This window comes from Idiotropiscis lumnitzeri, chromosome 14, assembly GCF_059441095.1.
Source record: "Idiotropiscis lumnitzeri isolate Australia: NSW breed Sydney's pygmy pipehorse chromosome 14, RoL_Ilum_1.0, whole genome shotgun sequence".
NCBI lineage: Eukaryota > Metazoa > Chordata > Actinopteri > Syngnathiformes > Syngnathidae > Idiotropiscis > Idiotropiscis lumnitzeri.
Genome location: NC_142404.1, coordinates 9,540,894 through 9,559,646, shown reverse-complemented (window position 1 = coordinate 9,559,646; position 18,753 = coordinate 9,540,894). Strand labels below are relative to the sequence as shown.

The following is an 18,753-nucleotide window of genomic DNA, read 5'->3' as shown; positions in this document are numbered from 1 at the left end:
GACTCAGCCAAATGATGGCGCAGCAGCATGTTTGTTACGCAGTCATCTTTCAGATGCCTCGTAGCTTTATTTTTTTTTCTCCAAATTTTGTAAAAGATTATTGAGACGAGCCATAATATTTTTTCTCCTCCTCTCTCTCCAACAAAAGCAAAGCAAGTACCCATGTTTACATCGCTTCAATTCCAACTTAACACAGAAAAAAAAAACAATGCTAACTCGCTCCCGACATAGAATAATAATAACGTAATATTGCACTTTATCTTATACACCACCCACCTCTCACACATGATGTATAAGGACACCTTTGCATTCCAGCACACGTATTTCACACCCTTTTACATAAACATTGGTAAGAAAGTCTCTTTAAAAAAACAAAACAAAAAAAAAAAAAACAAGTGGTGGGGAAGTGGGGCTTCAAAAGGTAGTATTCTACACTTGTACAAAGAAGTGCTCTCCAGCAAAAAAAACCAGTCACCTGCTTACTACTCGTCCTCGTTTTCTTGGCCTGAACCTTCAGAGCGGTCGCCTTCGAGACGATCTGGTGAAAGGTCAGAAGTTTGAGGATGTGGAAGTAAAAAGTTGAAGAGCATGTGCGAAATGTGTACCTGATCGGATGTGATTGAGGGACGCCAGCATTCGCAGCATGAAGGAAGCAGGCACTGTGATTGTGTTCCTCGTTTCCTCCAGCATTAGCTCGTTCCGTGTTATCACCTGTCAAAGGGAGAGAAAAAAATCTTAAAGCGGACATATCGAAACTTGACTTGATTGGCTTGTGTTACCAATAGTTGGGTCTCTGTCGTGCCTGTTCCTCCATCAGGTGTTAAATTAAGTAACCAAATACTGTATTTTCACAACTATAAAGTGCACCTAAAAGTCTAACATTTTCTTCAAAATGGATGGGGTTCCTTAAAATGTGGAGTGCCTTATGTTTGGACCAAAGTCTGAAAATGTGTGACTTTCATGAGCGCTCCACTGGACTGACTGGGAGCATTTCCGGCGGAGACGCTGTTTATATAGATCAGGGGTGGGCAAACTTTTTGATTGGTGGGCCACAATGGGTTCTAAAATTTGACAGAGGGGCAGGACCAGGAGCAGATGGATGGAGAGTTTTGGTAACCTCACCTCATCAGGGAAATAAAATACATTACATTTTAAATGAAAATGAACGAAAGCATTACAACAAAATATATGCGTTTGAGTATTTAGAAAATAAAACAGTAACAAGCTTAATTCATTGAACTTTTTTCAAGTTTGGCGGGCCGGATTAAAACGTTTAACGGGCCGCATGTGGCCCCCGGCCCGTAGTTGGCCCACACACCTGATATAGATAAAAGGTGGATGTTAAATGGTGAAGGGTGGGCATGAAGGAAGAGGTGAAAGGCACACCCCCATTAGGAAACTAGGCGAGGTGGCCCAAGTTGGAAGACCAACTCGAGCAATGGCTTAATGACAGAGGTGTCTCTACAGTCACTATTCAACAGAGGGCAGTAACGCTAGCTAAAGAAATTAAAACCAAACATTTTCAAGGTCCATGTTGGTACTTTTGTCTTATGAAACGGCGCCATCTCTCCATGAGGGCAAAGATGACAGTGACGCAGCAACGTCCGGCGGATTACAAAGAAAAGATGGCCATTTTCTCCATGTACTGCAGTCAAAAGATTGCAGCCCAACCACATCACTAACATGGATGAGGTGCTGCTCACTTTCAACATTCCAGAGAACAACACTGGAGAGAAGAAGGGGACCAGCATGGTAGCGATACACACAAGTCTGCTTTTACTGTTGTGCTTGGTTTCCATGGCAATGGACAGAAACCTCCACCTACGTTGATTTTTAAGCGCAAGACACTGCCTAAAGAAATGTTTCCAGCTGGAGTCATCATTAAGGCCAATTAAAAAAGGCTGGCTGGGCGAGGAGAAAATGAGAGAGTGGCTCAGTGAAGTGTACGTAAAGCGACCAGATGTTTTTTTTCCCCCACGTGTCACTGTGCCCGTTGATCTGTGACTCCATGCACGCCCATCTCACAGCCGCTGTAAAAAAACTAGTGAAGTAAATGAACCCGGAGCTTGCCATCATTCTTGGAGGCTTGACGAAGGAACTCCAACCGCCGGACAATGGTGGAAACGGGGCGTTGAAGGTTAAGTAGCGTGCTGCGTGGCAGCAATGGTTGACAGCTGGCATACACAGCTTAACCAAGACGAGTAGGCAGCGCAGTGTGAGTTATGCCACAATTTGTGAGTGGCCTATGACATGGTCATCGCGGCTGACTGAAGTTGCCAGAGTCTGTCGTTTGAAAAGAAATCACGCAAAATCGCCCACGTGGGTGCGACACCACTGCTGTCTTGTCAAAGCCAAATTTGAAGCAAAGCGTACCGGAGCTGAGATTCAAACCCACAATGAGGCTGACATGCTAACTCCAAAAGAATCCTCTCAGTTTGCTTGCTTTCTACAGCTGGCTATTGTAAAGACCTTTCAATTTAGGTCATCACTGAAGTCTCGCTTGTCGTACCTCATCGGCAAGAACACTGTTGAATGATGGCGAATGCTCCAGCGGTGACCAGATCTTGATGTCGTAGTCGATGCCGGACGAGGCCAAAACTGGGCAGGAACAGAAAAACAATGAGTGCGGTTGTGATAGGTAGAAGGTTGGGTGGGGGCGGCTTCCAAGAGGGACTCACTGGGGTCGTAGGGGTGCGGCTGGAGACAGTTGACCACGTGGTTGTCGGCCTCCAGCAGCATGAGGTGCTCTGCGGTGTGCCGGTCCCAGATGAAGATGTGACCGCAGTCGGAGCCGCTCATCACAAACTTGTTGCCCCAGAAACACGACTCCTTTATCTGGCACAAGAGAAGCAAAACTCTTCTTACTAAACATAAAAAAACACGACTGTCTTAGAGATTAGTGCTCAAAAGTGTGTTTTTGATAGCACTTGCGTGACCCTAATGAGGACAAGCGCCACAGAAAATGGATGATTTATTCAGTCTGGGGCGTACCATAGTGCGAGAGTTGCGATGGCCCTTGTAAACCATTTTGACCGAGGGCCTCCTGATGTTCTGCGTCTCGCTCTCCTCCATCTCCCTTCTCTCTTTCCTCCTGCGAAATAGCTCCTGGATGCGAGCCGCTGCTGAACGTCTGAAACACGAGGACATCATGTGACTCAACACGCAAGCTGCTTTGTCTTCACCTCATGCTTTTAGATTCAGACTTGTAACAGGCAAAAAAAAAAAAAAAAAAACTTCAGTCACTAGAAACTCAAGCTCACAATATAATGACCTCGAGGTAGGGGTGGGACAGAATATTGTTGTTTGTCTAGCGTTCAGGTAGCTACTAATCTATGACACAAATTGACCAATTATGTAAAAAAAAACAACTTTAAAAACATTATTTATTACACACTATATACATTCTCTGCAAGTTGTTAGTGTATCAGCTGGCTTGAAGTAGTCCAATTTAAGACCATTAAGGGCCATTTTAAGCCACTATTAGTAAAATATGACCACATTAGAAATAAGCCAATAAGGCGCTGGCCTGAAATGAGCTACCCCAGCTCCACACACATACACAAGAGAATGACGATTAATAATATTATTAAGAATTATTGCTATTCATTTATATGATGACATCGTGTTATTCTATATCAGAGTGCGTGTGTATTTTCATATTTAATAACTTTTGGGACGCTTGACATGCATCAATATTTAAGTCGAAATTGTAAAGTTTTTTTTTGGAGGGGGCAATTTTTTGATGATCACACATTCACTGTACCGTAATACATAGGGACTAGGGGTGTCCCGTTCCGAACGACATAATTGAAGCCGATGACATGATTTTCAGCGATTGGTATCGGCCGAAAGGGGAAAATAAAAAGTCAGATTTTTTTCTTTATTGTCTTCGTTTCTAAAGTCAAGAATAACATTTTAGTCTTTGTTTTGATTTGAACCACTGCTGATTTACAGCCTTATCTTGGAATAACTTTAGACGTAATCTTTTTCTTAATTGAATTGCAGAGGCATTTGGCTCGGACTTCTATATAGGCAGATACTCAATATCATGTGACTTTGACACGGGTGCAAAAAAATTTTTTTTATCCCTAATTGGTATAATTAGCAATCAATAATTAATTTAAAAATGTTGCAATAAATCACCCTGCAGTTCCCACCCCTACTTGGGTCATTACGGTCTATTTACACTTACTGGCCACTTCACAGGGTACACCTGCAAATTCTAATTAAATCCAATACAAGAGCTGAATGAAAAATTCTGTCTTGCAGGTAACCAACTACACCTAATGAAGTGTCCAGTGAATGTATGTTGCATCTTGGTAAAAGGCAAAATATCATAGTTATCAAAAGTTATCATAGTCCATCAGTAGTTAAGAGTCCAGCTCGGTGCATCACACACTCAGTGGCGCCATTACCCACATGCACAACACTTAGTTTTGCCGTGTGCGTTAGTTGCCCTCACGACACACAATGTTACCTGATCATTCTATCTCCTACTGCAGATCCTCTGGAATTTAGTCTAAATGTGCAGTATGACAATCAATGATAAAACTGACAAAGGCGAAACGGCATCTTGAGATCGTGAGAGTTGACCTGTCTAACGTACCTCTGGCCCTGTCCTCGAAACCTGGTTGATGGGATAAGGATGGGGTCGTCGTCGCTGTCGTCAGAGTCCTGGTTCCCCCTCGTGGGCTGGTTCTGGCTCTCATCCAGCGCCGTAACCACTTCCGGCCCCTCCTCACCCGGGGGCTCCTGTCTCCGGCAGTCCCCCGAAGTTTCCTCCAGCGGGTCGGCAGGATTCTTCTCCTCAGATGAGCCTTCCGGCGGGTCGCTGGCGGCTCGCCTGTCGCAAGTACTGGAGCAGGAGGGGTCGCAGGGGGCATCTTTGCTGGCAGATGTCCCACTCTGCTGTTCTGGAGGGTCAAATGTAGCTGAGGGGAAAAGATTCATACATTTAAGTTAATAAATTAATTCTCTTTTGCATTTAAAATAGCTTTTTAATTAATTAATTTTATGCTGGTTCAATAAGATTTTTACTCCGATACTCAAATACTGCGATATTCAATAACTGCATCGCTACAACTCTGCGTTATAGTCTCATATTTTTAGTGTCAAACTAAACACTTGTGTCAGGTCACCAGGATTAACATGCAAAATATTACAAAATTGCACCACAAGTGACATCAATGGTTAGCAAAAATGCTCCGCAGAGCAAAAATAAAGTTATCTCGAACCTTGATAGAAGTCGGAGAATTAGACTTTGTGGTATCAGAAGCATCGACAGCTCAAACAGAACCGATCACCAAAGACTCCCAAAACCAAAAGTGTCTTTTGACTTTGGTGTCGAACATTTTACAAAATCTGGTAAAAATCAATCAATTTTCAAATGTAGGTTTTTGCCTTTGAAGAAGCCTATGTTATGTTAGAGCTCATATTTTCTTACACATTCCCTAAATGATATTCGATCATATATATGTTCACAGATTTTGATTATAAAGCTATAACTCACATTCCAGCACAGCGTTCTCCGAGGATACACTCTGTCGGCTCTGCACTGTATCAGTTGCTTTGGGACCGCCGCTGCCCTGAGAGCTGGATGTGCTGCTGCTCCTGAAGAAGCAACATCATTTTCTCATCATTGGGTTGGTTGATTTCCATAAACTAAAGTGTAAAGTTTAAAGTTCATGTGTTAGGTAAAAAAAAAAAAAAAGTCTACCATGGGCTTACCACTCATCAGTAAAGTCCAGCTTGATGGTGCTGGCGGTGGTTCCTTCCGAGCTGTAGTGCAGGCTGAGCACCGGTTCAGCTGCACTGGATCGGCTCGTACTGGAGGTGGGGGGAGTGCTGCAGATGGCTGGCAGAGGAGCGTCATCAGACTGTGAAACAGATACGCCACCTGTGAGGTAAGAGCACACACGGACACACACACACAGGAATGGTTCATTAGCGCAGTTAAATAATCATTGATGAATGGATCGATCTATATAATATCTCTCTTAACCTTTCGATAGAACTGTTGAGACCAGTTCTATTTATTTTACTCCTATCTTTTTATCCCCCTTCTCTATCTCTATATAAAAGAGTCAGCCTGCTGCAAAAGATGCCCCTGTGCAACATTCAAGATGATCTTTCCACAATGTTGTGTTTGTTTTCAATCAAGAAATGGTGATATCGTGAAACCCTGTTATTCACAAGTCTGCCTATTCTGTGCGACATGTCCTCTTCTATTTCACATATTTTTATACTTTCTATTAAACGCCACAAGGTGGCACCAAAGCCATGGCTTATTGGAAAGTCGTAATTGGTATCAGGAAAGTATTGTTTACGTGATACAGTTCATTTGAGAGGCTAAGATCTTTGTACCTTATGTCAGGGAAGAGCAAAATTTAGCCTGTTGTTCAGGAAGTCAACGAGAGTGTTCGCCGCATGTCTACAAGGGCTCTTGGGGTGCATTTGTTCAAAATCAGATCATCAGTCAACTATTTATTTTTAAGGATAATGTGATGAGTTTGAACTGACACTTAACTGTTTTTGGATCATAGGTTGTATATTTACGGTTTAATAATACTCCAAAAATGTGTACAAATAAAAAACAATACTAACATTTTCATTATGACCTTTGTATAAAAAAAAAGAAAAAATCTGACAAAGAGGTCTGTGTTCTAATTGGTGACACTTCAGTGATGTTTACTATTGAGGTAGCTGTTTGCAGTGATGTTTTACTTGGGCATGTTTCTAGTGTTTTAGTTACCTCATGTGTAGTATAACAAAGTCTAACAAATGTTAGAGTCAAGGAAGCATTAATGACTTGTTAAAGGCAGTATTTTTTTATATTGATCTCATTGGAATGGGAGCATGCGGTTTCAAAACGCACCCTGCTGCTCATCCAGGGTCATGGATCCTAGCTGCTTGTTTACCACAGATGAAGGGGAATCTGCAACACAAATAAATAAAATAAGAGATGTATAATATAAAGATTAGCACCACCTGTTGGCCAAACGTTGGAACTGCACAGTCACAAAGCACAGATTTTGAACGCAAGCGATCACCCCAAGACTCATCGCACCTTAAATTAAACAAGAGAAAAATTAGGTCTCTAAGAAATTAGTCGTTGCACAAGACCACCAACCAAGCTAACTTTAGTAATGGATTGGGAAAGAACATTAATACAGTATCTGTAACTCACAACTGGCAATGCAGTGAACGCTCCTCTAACTTCCATTACACATGATGCCAATCATGCAGTGAGCGCAACAGCAATCAAGCATAGTTTACTTATTGGAGAAATAACTTCAGCTGTTTTAAAAAATATTTAAGGAGGACAAGACTCAAGATGGCCCATTTTTCACCAACAAGCTCAGTTTATTAATGTTTTTATCAGATTTTTTTTTCTAACTATTCATTTTGGATAAATTAGGAAATAGGCGATGACTTAAAAAATGTGTACTTTTTATGAGGAATATGGCCACGCCCCCTCCGCTCTCAGCAAGTCATTAAAGGGACCTATTACAAACTCCCCATTGGAAATCATTGCACTTTCGTTGCTTATAAAGTCCAAAAACAATGATCAATTGGCACCAAAATTCATGTGGACACTTCAACATATCAATATGATTAATCCCTTCACAGCAGATTTATAAAAAAAAGGGGGAAATGTGGAAGGGAGCAAAGGTACATAGATGTTGCTGTCAGGACACTGCGCACGACTGCTTCTTTGCTGATCACGGTGAGGGCGCACAGCATAAAAGCACCAGTCGGGATGTTTACAGAGACTGAAGTGGGAATGAGTAGACGTGCACATTGATTTGGAAGAGGATTGGCTCCAGTTTTTCATTTTATTCTTTGGAACGTAACAGAGGCCACCTGGCTACGCTTACGCCACTCAATGGAGCGTTCCAATGCCGCCACACTCCGTTGTGGAGTCGGCCTCCTTGCTGGATGACCAAAATAAAGTACTGACCACATCCAATTACTCGATTGCGGTATGTCCTGTCACTGCGCAAAAGCAATATTAGTAACTCTTGCTTGTTCTGTTATAGCAATGTTGCGCAAATTTTGCAGGATCTCCTGCGTGAAATAGATTTTTCTGTCCTCTTGGTGGTCGCTGCAGCAATCGGTGATCAAGCAGTCCCGCCAAAAGGCCACTTTTGGTTATAGCACAATAGCCATATTGTAAATGGTAGATCCCATAATGGCCGGATACGAGTGTAAAGTTTCACACTGTTTTATTCCGTCCTGTTAGTATGAATGAATGAAATTGATATTGATGTAATAGAGGCTAGTGGCATGTTAATAAGCATATGGTGGTATTTCTGTAAATGGAGGAGGGATCACAAAAGGATTAGTGGTGATTGTGGAGCCTAACCGGCTCATCACAAGCATGTCAAGGGTACCATGGCAAGGGGAGGGGGCAAGCCAAAAAGGACAAGAATGGGCTTGGGGCGAGGGTAACCTGCAAGGGTTTGCGTCTCAGGAGCAGCAGTGGCTTCCAGTCTTTCTGGGGGTGCAGAAGAAGATGTGGAGGAGGAGGAGGAAGCAGGAGAAGGGGTCGCTCGCCGCCCCTGTCCTGGGGGGTCGGCCAGACGAAGTAACCTCTGCAAACGCCTACACACTAAACTTATTGGCAACCGATGAGGGCCGTATTCTGACGGAGAGGCGGAAGGAGAAAGGGTGAAGATTATGGAGGCGGGGATAATAGAAAATGAAGGACATGATGCTGAAGGAGAAGAACTGCTGCTTGAGGGGAGTGGCTGCTCCAACACAAACTCACACCCACAAACATTAGGAAATATTTTCCACAAATGAGGACAGTTGCCAAGTTTCAATACAATGCCTACATCTAAATGGCCTAACGATTACAAGAATGATTCTCTCTAAATTTCAACATAACATGGCTGCATGTTTGAACCAGAGTCTGACCCTGTGAAAAATCAGACCCCTGAAGTAGAATACAGACTGATAAAACAGGACGATAGTGAATGCTAACTCCATTTCATGACACTTTGCTCTTCCATGGGTAGAATTCATCGGCATCTTCTGATTGTGGCAATTATGCTAATGACGGCAGCCATGTAAATGTTATGCAGTGGCAATGTGCATTTTTAAAATTATTTTTACACCCTAACGCCACTTAGTTTGTTAGATATATCTAATCACTGCATCAATAAAAATGTGTTAATAATGGAGTATAGGTTCAGGATAAATAAATAAATGAATAAATAAATAAAACTTTATTTTTACAGATGACAGCCAGGTCTTTCTCTGGATGACAAATTTATGAATAGGACTTAGAGTCAAAGTATTATTATTGTGTGTGTGTGGGGGGGGGTGCTGTGTTGGTCATCTCAAGCACACCGCACACAAGAAGAGCACTACGCACTTTTCCAAAAGTCATTTGAGAGGTCTCTCAACTTTCAAAAGACGTTAAAATATTTATGTGTGTACCCTACTTGCGCTTTTAACATTGACATGATAATGGTTCTATGTAGTCTTGGCGTCTCTTGCCAAAAAAAGAAAATAGCTGAAATTTACCCAGGTATCTATCAAGTCGGATATTATTCAAATTAGACAGACTGTGATGTAACAGTAGGGCTTTCTTAAAGGCAGATTTGATGACATTGTTATCTATTTGGCTGTGTAGTTTCACACAATGCGTGGTCAGTCAGCACTGCTAAGCCCCAAATATGAACAATAAAAATAATTTTTCCATAATATGTCCCCTTTTATAAAATACATGTTGGAAACTTACCGGAGAGTGCCGTTTCTGACATGGGCCTTGCCGTGGTCCCTCCAGCAGGGGTCTGTCTCCGTGACTCAGAGGATGATGGTGCTGACCTCTCAACTGATAATGTGGTGGAAGAGGAAGGACGGACGGTAGCAGTCGTCGATGACGCAGATGAGGAGGACGCCGGCGAGGGCGCCACCACATCAGGACTGGTTTGCACGTCCGCGGTGTCGACGGCTGCCGGCCTCTCCGGGGCACTGGTCCCCTGGTTGGAGACACCTACAGTGGCAGCGGGAATATTGGGGCGAACAGCCGTTCCTGGAAGCAAGATAATTGAGAAGAATAAATATTACACATTGTATGATTTTATTTAAAAGCATACAGGTTTATTTAAAAAAAAAAAAAAAAAAAAAGTTCTACCTCGGGGTCGCGACTGAGGGCGAGTTCCTCGACTGCTCTGAGCCTCACTGGCTTCCTCGAACCAGCGTGACAACATGTCCGACATTCTCTGCATGAGGGACACATTGGGGCTCTGCTCCCCTGCAGGGGAAAAATAGAAAAAGTAGCAATTACAATACGCGTTTATTGGCACAAAATGTCATGCACGACTAAGAATAAAAGGACAACAATTTAATTCGAGACTCTTAATTGTCCATAGGTGTGAATGTGAGTGTACGTGTTTCTCTACACTGTATGTGCCCTGTGGTCAGGCTGACGACCAGTCCAGGGTGTACCCAGTTTCTTGTTTAAATTCAGCTGAGATCCTGCAAGCTCCAGCTCCAACCTGACCTTAATGACAACAGCGACGATTGTGACCTATCCATACAGAAAATCTCTGTGGATGCAACAAATGAAAGACTGAATACAATATCGGATCGAGGGTCCCTCAGTGAGATATTATGGACCAGAACACCGAGTACCGACACAACACACTCCTCTGAGCCCAGTTTTTTTTTTTCTTTTTAAATGTCACAAAATATCCGCATCTGAGCCTTCATAGAAGATTTACACACACAACCCCCTGAAAGCGGGATATCGTGGCAACAGTGTGGACTTTTGGACACTGTCATGGCCTCCTACAATCATCTGATAGGTACATTAAGCGTCATGGCGGAAGCCGTCAGCAGAGATACACGTACCATCTCGCTCCCTCTCGCTCTCGGGGCGAGCTCTGGGTCCGGTGTCTGACCAGTCACCTCGCAGACGGAGGCGCTTCACTGGCGGCTGCCTAAGCTGCGGAAACACACACACATGCACAAACAGACACACTAAGAGATTAGCAGTTTGTCCGTCAAAGTGTGTTCAAAAATAGCCGCGCTGCCAAAGCCAAACACTGCACAGCTCTGTCAATATGCCCTTCCGACACAGCACACCACTGATGTTGCCTTCACTTTCCGTTACCCCTCAGACCTTCCACCCGTTCCCATGATGTCCCCCAGCCCTGCACAGGCCAGAAATAGAAGACTGAGGTCTTAAAGAGTATCAGCCACTTAAACGAGGAAGTCAGTGTCTGAGGCGGTCAAAAGTGGAGTGACGTGAACACTCAATCAGAGGAAGTCGAGATACAGGTGGAGGCCCACACACGCACGTGCACGGACACACACCAGTTTCAACAGAACATCCACTTGAGCTATTTGAAGCGAATGGGAACACAGCGTGCATGGGTTGCTCTATTTGGAAAGGAATGTTGGGTCGCATCTCGCCACAGCTGAACTCATGAGGCTTTGAAACACAGGCACCATGATAGCGCACATTTAGGACACAATTCCTCAGGCAGATCCGCTTTCCAAACTAAGTGCCATCATGTCATGACCGCCGTGGTGGAGGGTAGGAAAAACACTGCAACCGTAATTCAAATAAGAGCATACAGACATGTTGCTTTTTGTCCTACTTTGATTTCCGGTGAATTTGCTTCATTTGCAACTTTGCACCAGTCCATCTACCTTCAGAGGACTTTTTTTGTGTAAATGGTAAGTCCACCAGGTGCTTTTCCACCTTCAGCTTGTAAATACCACCAGTGGTTAAAAACCCTGTCAAGTGAATTCAAAGATTCATTTCTAAACAAATTATAGATGAAAATTGCGGAAAACTATGACAAATACTGAGAACAAGGCACAAAAGGACTCAATTGAGAGTTACAGAGTTAAACAGTTTGTCACCATTTCAGTTTGGTGAATTGTGAGACATCAGTGGTTAGCGGTCCGCCCAAACGAAAGGAGCCCAAGTTAGATTGCGAGCTAGCTGGTGCCTAGCCCCTTCTCATCAACAGAAAAACACCACGATGAACCGGTGAGCTATAACATATTCCAGCCACCAGAGGCTTTAAGTGGATATATTTTCAGAGCACAAACATGGAGGGAAGTGTAGACATAAAGGCGCTAGATGAAGTAGCATCCATTTTTCACGTCATAGTACCGGTCTTTGATTGATAGTCTAGTTACAGACAGGGGTGTGGTGGCCATTGGGAATTTCGGAAAAACTGCAGAACGCCCGAGAGAGAATTCCTCAGGTGTCTTTACCTCCTCCCTCCTCTCCTCCGAGGGGCCCTTCAGCTCTCGGGCCTGGTCGTCTTTTGGATCAAACAGGTAGATGTAGTCTGATGAATAGCTGACGAGCACCTCCTGGCCGTCCTCGCTGTAGCAGAGCGACGTCACGCGACACGACTTATTGGACAGGTGAGCGGGAACGAACCTCACGCACATGCCCGTCGTCCCGCGGCCCATGTAGTTGCCTACGAAACGGATAAATGGTTGGCTTTATCAATAACCTTTCACATTTCATGAAACAATATGTAAACATGTGGAATACACTTGGGCAATTTGGGCAACATTCTAGTACGTTGCTCAATTCCACTTATTTGAATTTGATTAATTGTTCACTCCTAGTTGTATGGTTACATTTTTATGTTAAAAACACGTTATGTCCAATTTTGACTTTTTTTCCCACATTAATGGAATGTCTGTAAGCTGGGACAGTCTCCAGCTCTCCTGCAACTGATACAAATGTTTTCCCATCCTTGATTTATGTTGAAGAATCATGATGTCATTGTTGCCGCAATCTGCCATTGGGACTCACGAATAGTAGAAGAAAGGCAACACGTCATGAATTTCTCTGCAACCGCATTGCGTGCCTACCTGTGGCCCTGGTGCCCAGCAAGCGTCGATCGTAGATGCGCACAGAGCTATCCGAGCAGCCCACCGCCAGGTAGTAGGGCATCAGCGGCGAGATGGAGATGGATGTTGCCGCTCGACGGCAATTGATCAGGATGTCCTGTCAAACACCAAAGTGACAGCTGTAAAGTAGAATTTCTCAACGCTTATCAGTACGCTCGCAAATGCTCCCATTTTTTTCAACGTGCGCCAGTAAAAAATTAATTTAGTCGCACAGCGCATGTTTTGATGCTCCAACCTGTAAAAATTAAATAGATAATATAAAATTCTGGATGTGTATTTCGCCACGTAAATGGCCATCTAACTCAACGAGCAACATTTGCTTTATGAAGGATGCTTTTGGATTCAGCTCTCTCACAGAGGCGCACACAACCCGCTCCGTATTTTGGCAATGTAGACTGCACACTTGTCTATTTCTAGTGGTACACGTGACATTATAAATACTATAGGTATTACTGTTGTAAAACACAATATGCATATGTGCCGAAGGGGTCTCGAACTATTAATTTGTATTAATCAATTGCGAGCTTGTTGCAAACAAAACTGCTGTTACAGTAAAATATTTTGCAAATGTATCTTGATTGACCGTCAACCTTCACATCATACAAAACTACAATATACCAATTGAGAGATCACTACACATCAGCAAATCTGTGCTGGTGAGACCAACTGAAAAAGTTGTTTTTGAAAATCATCAGCCGATTAATCAGTCATTTTTATTGAATTGAAAGGGAAAAAAACATGGCGAAACTCGTGCATTTTGGTGACAAAAGACTCCACATTTTTCTTTTTAGCCACAGCTAAATATGAATTTATACTGAAAATACAGTTTCGGTTTCACCCACGGCAGTCAATTTAAACAAATTTAAGCCTCTTTTGGAATGTGGAAGGAAGCAGAGACGACAACCAACATGCACTGGAAGAACATGCAAACTCCTCAGAGAAAGCTGTCCGAATACAAAATGGCAGTGCCGCTTACCGCAAGTGTCATCTAGCTAAGTGAGGAACGCAAAATATCAGAAACACCGCTCTCTCACCACAATAATAAACATCAGCAACTGACAGTGTCAATAAAATCTGAGCTTATTATCACGATAAAGACAAACAGTTCTTGTATTGGATAACATTTGACTGTGCATGTGTGACTGATGAGCTGCCCGGGGAGTGTAATGAAACCTCGAAAACACCGGGTCAGGTGCAAAAAAATGATGCTGTGAATGAAACGGGAGTTGTTGGAGCAGGATTACATCAATTTAAGTTAATTACTGGTTCAACAGAACAAAATGAAGGCTGACCGTTTCCCTCCATATTTCTGATGACAGTACAAATGTGAGACATGCAGCAGATGTCACCGTACATCTTTGCAGTCCTCTTTCGTGCAGCTGGTTTTCATGCGGAGGTCGAACCATCGCACGGTGCCATCCTCCCCACACGACAGGAAGGTGTAGGGGTCGTTTGGTACGGTCATAATCTGGCGACACAGCCAACGAGCAAGTTAGAAAAAGAACATTGTCAACAGAGGAATTTGAGAATCCTTTTTTTATGTACCTCATAGGCGGTGCCATAATGGCAGGTGAACTGACACTGTCTGTTGAACTCGGCACTCTTTTCTGTGTGGGTGTAGTAGAGGATTCCATCCCCTGAACAGGAGATGATCTCCTGGTCGTTGGTGTGGGGCATGAACTTTGCGCTGAAGATGTTGGCCCGGTGGCCAGACCGTATTGACTTTTTGACCTGAGGAAATCGTGCAGAAACGAGATGGCACTAAAAAGTGGGCTCGGGCTGCAACAAACCATTATTTCAATAATCTATTAATATGTTCATTATTCTGGTGATTAAGCAATGATTCCGTTTAAAAAAAAAACAAAAAAAAAAAACAAAAGGAAAAATAAGTAGGATGAAGCACAGGTGAGAAACTAATGGCTGTAACAAACCCACAGCATGACACTGACGCGTTACGTTAAGAACATTAAGAAAGTGAGAAATATTAACAGTTTTTTTTTTTTTTTTTTTTTTACATAGCTCAGAGATTGTTTCCACCTCCTTTATATCCTATTTGATCATTTTCGATACAGACCTTTTTGTTGTACGGGTTGGTAATGGCCAGGAAGGTATCATCCGACCCTGACAAGATGTATTCTCCCGTGTCGTTCCATGATATCGTGTTGACCTGAAGGGAGTCAAAATATTGTCGCTCAAAATATTATTTCATAAATAATATTTATCAAATATTAATAGCACCCTCAGTCTCAATCAGAAGAGACTGTTATTGCTGAAAATGGAAAATCTAGAACACAAATTTTATAATCAGATTTTTTTGGGGGGAAGGAGGAAGAAAAGGATGAAGGCTTGAGCAAAACACTAATAGTTGTTGATATTGATCGGTCATTTTTTAAGTGCTCATTGATGTATCACCACTTATCGGTTTTGTCAACCAAGCGGACACGGCAGTATATTGTCTAGCTTTTCTCTATTACAGAAGGGCATTTGGTGAACTCCCTGATGGCTGATTATACAATTTAGGCTGTTTGTTAGCTAGCGGCGGCACGGTGGACGACCGGTTAGCCCGATGGCCTCACTGTACAGAGGTTGTGGGATCGATTCCGGCCCCGTATGGAGCTTGCATGTTCTCACCGTGCCAGCGTGGGTTTCCTCCGGGTACTCTGGTTTCCTCCCACATTCCAAAGACATGCATGACAGGTAGAGTGGACACTGTAAATTGTCCCTATTCGTGTTTGTGTGATCGGATGGTAGTTCGTCTTTGCGTGCCCTGCGATTGGCTGGCAACCAGTTCAGGGTGTACCGCCTACTACCCGAAGACGGCTGGGATAGGCTCAGGCACGCGCGCTACACTTGCGAGAAGAGCGGCTCAGATAATGAACATTAGTTGCCGTTAGCAGAAGTCCTTAAACTTTGTTTTAGTAGTTAGGTGTCCGGGTTTGTGCTTGGCAGAGGTAATGATTTAAATTTTTTTTAAAAGTGCAAGTTAGGATGCGCAGCTCGATTTCAGCTGCAGGTGTTTGAGCGTTTGTGACAAAGTTCGACATGCGACTCTTGTGTCAATTTGGGTTTGTCTGGGCCTGAAGTCAATTGTCAATAGGGGAAGTACTCACACAGCCATCATGTATGTTCAGCGTAGCTTCTAGTTTCAGTCTCTGAACGAATTCTCTTCTTCCTGTAGATAACAAAACAAATACGTTTTAGGATTTCTATCGGTTGTAGGGCAAAAAATATTACATGTACCAATAAGAATAATACCCAACAGACACACCAGTGGAACCCTAATAAAGTATATTAATATAAATCGATTATATAAATCGATTCAGTAAGTATACTCAAATAATATTTTTTTTATACTTTGTAAACATGTGGCATTTCTCATCACATTATTTTAGCAATAACAAAAAAAATAATCTGAACAAAAATCCATAAGGAGTACAAAAGTGGAAAAAAATAACCTGACAGTTGTATGTAAGAAACGGACAAGAAACTCAGCCGAGCCTATATCAAACCGAATCATAATCGCACGCAATCAAAGTAAATCGTTCCACTTTAAAATAAGAATCGTATCACACCCCATTTATCGTGATACGTGTCAAATTGTGTTTAACTGGAGGGATGGACACACCATAACAAACATACATTGTGATGCCAGGACAAGTCAAAAAAATACACTGAATAATACGATATTTGTGGAGTAAGAATTAGACAATCATTCATCAACATAATGTCGCCGCCATGATGGGCAAAATAATTATCAGTGGCAGACCGGAAGTGACGTCAACATGGCAGTAGAGAGAAAGTAGCACTTCAGGGGTGACAGATTGCAGACTGAGAAAGACTTTGCAAGTGCTATGCAACTGATCCATCCCTATGCCCTCTGTTATTTATTTTTTTTACACGTTTTTAACCATTTTAAAGTGATAAAAATAGGTTGAGAACAAATCCATTAATTCTCCACTGTCTAAGAACTCCACCTCTTCCCTCACTCTTCAACAAAAGAACCACCTCAAGATTCAGAAACAATGTTAGAGAATAAGTGAAAATAGATGGGTTATATCCATTTGCGTTAGCATGACAAACTGTCAGCCAAAAAAGTGCATGCAGATTAATTTTCGTCTATTAAATTGATCAAACTGCTAAGTCAGCACATCATTTTTTTTCTTGCCACGATAAAAAAAGAATGCAAAAGGTGGTGTTTTAAATGTATCTTTTTGAATAAATACTTTGTATATTTAAGTAAACAGCAGCTGATAAAGAAGATATCCCCAAACAAATGTACTTTGAGTTTTGTTATCTTGGGTTAAGTTCATCCTTAAGGTATATTTTGTTCTTAAAACACTACCTACATAGTAAATAAAGATTTTATGATTGTGACAGTTGTAAACCAGGAAAAAATGAATCAATGTTTTATATTGTCGCAGTAAACAATTTTATATGGTCAAAGAGCAGACACAAAAGGGTGTTATGTCTTTGTTTGTTTTCTTTAGCATTAGGTTTGATACAGTGCATGCCAATGTTACGGAAGTACATAATCTATTTTCCAAGTTTTGGGATCTGGGACGGAATTACATTTCAAATGTGAGTCTTGATTTGGACAAAAAAAAAAATAAGAATCTCTTTTGCAAGGCAATAGTTTGTGACTGGGACACAACCGACAAGTTGTCCCCCTTCTCCTTTTACAGGCTAAATATAAACTAGGAGTGCTGCTGCTGCTTCTGTTTCTGCTGCTGCTGCTGCTGCTGCTGCAGTGTAACTGAACACAATGAGAACTTCAAGTTGTCAAGCTAAATACAGCAGTGACTAAAACTGCACCTGCCGCACCTATTCGGGGCTTCAGTCTTAACTTAAATTCAATCAGATGTGAACTGCTTGACAGCAGCATAATTCTCTTCGCAATTTCGCATGAAGATAAATCTGACATGACAATGGTAGAAGATTACAACTGAGAACCTGTTAAATTATTTTGCCATTTTGTGTAGGAGCTGGCCATGCTGTTTTTTTTCTCTGTGGTAAACATTAGGTAGAGGATCATATAAGGAACAAGGGCGAAATTCTACTACGTTCCAAACACGCTAGCTGTCCCCACTTTGTTGTTCCATTCTTACCTAAATAGTTCGTCCGAATGTTGTTTGGCTCCCTGCATCCGATGATGCGTTTATTTACATCCCATACCAGGTTGCCGGAGCAGGACATGATGACGGAGCGTGGCTTTTAATAAACAACAACATTGAAATTTAAGCTAACCGCCTCGGGGATTTCTTTGGCCATCGGTCCCTGTCAATCGGGACAATGCTAACGTTAGCTAACCGCGACAATACAGAGTTTCATGGTGAGAAGTGAAATGAGAAAGTGCCCGATTCCCTTCCGAGCAGTCGCTTCTTTCTTGTGGCCCGACAGCTCACCTGCTCCCGGGGGGAGTAACTGTGCGTCCGGCTAGCCTGGCCTGTTTTATTTTGTCTAACAGGCAGGCGAACGATCAGCTGTATCCAAACAACGCGATAAACTACGAGGTTTTAAGCAGGAAGTGCGTGTTCGATCCGTGTGGTAGTAAAACATGCGACTGTGAGTGGCGGAATTGCTCCTGTTAATACAGATGGGAATGTACCCCAGAAGACTATTAGAATGTATTGCACATGTATTTTAGTGGTATATTGTCCTGCAATAGTTGCGGTAGTGCGATCAAGATTAGGATACCTTCTGCGCATGCGCGACTCACATCGCGCAGGAGTCAAAGAATTGCTCCGAATCCCATCCGACTTTGGCCCAAATTCTTCATGGTAAAGTTAAACAACCAATAAAAATAGTTAAGCCATGTAATAGTGTAACTATGATGATGATGATTTTTTTCTTGAACAT

At 42.5% G+C, this 18,753-nt stretch overlaps 1 protein-coding gene across 2 annotated transcripts; it reads right to left on the bottom strand.

Annotated features, from left to right (window-relative positions):
• Positions 1-26: 26 nt before the first annotated feature.
• On the bottom strand, positions 27-18,416 carry dcaf6 (ddb1 and cul4 associated factor 6). 2 transcript variants are annotated; one of them, XM_088314728.1, is made up of 19 exons: positions 18,003-18,416; positions 16,008-16,069; positions 14,972-15,064; positions 14,443-14,628; positions 14,252-14,365; positions 12,859-12,994; positions 12,244-12,455; positions 10,864-10,957; positions 10,145-10,264; positions 9,749-10,042; positions 6,875-6,934; positions 5,728-5,896; positions 5,510-5,610; positions 4,607-4,931; positions 2,992-3,130; positions 2,679-2,835; positions 2,510-2,598; positions 606-711; positions 27-538 (listed from the first exon to the last, which is right to left on the bottom strand). In XM_088314728.1, the coding sequence occupies exons 1-19, from the start codon at positions 18,088-18,090 to the stop codon at positions 483-485; spliced, it is 2,601 nt and encodes an 866-aa protein (XP_088170854.1). In that variant the 5' UTR covers positions 18,091-18,416; the 3' UTR covers positions 27-482. The 2 variants fall into 2 exon arrangements, with proteins under 2 accessions (XP_088170854.1, XP_088170855.1); XM_088314729.1 differs by having other exon boundaries at positions 18,300-18,391.
• Positions 18,417-18,753: the final 337 nt, after the last annotated feature.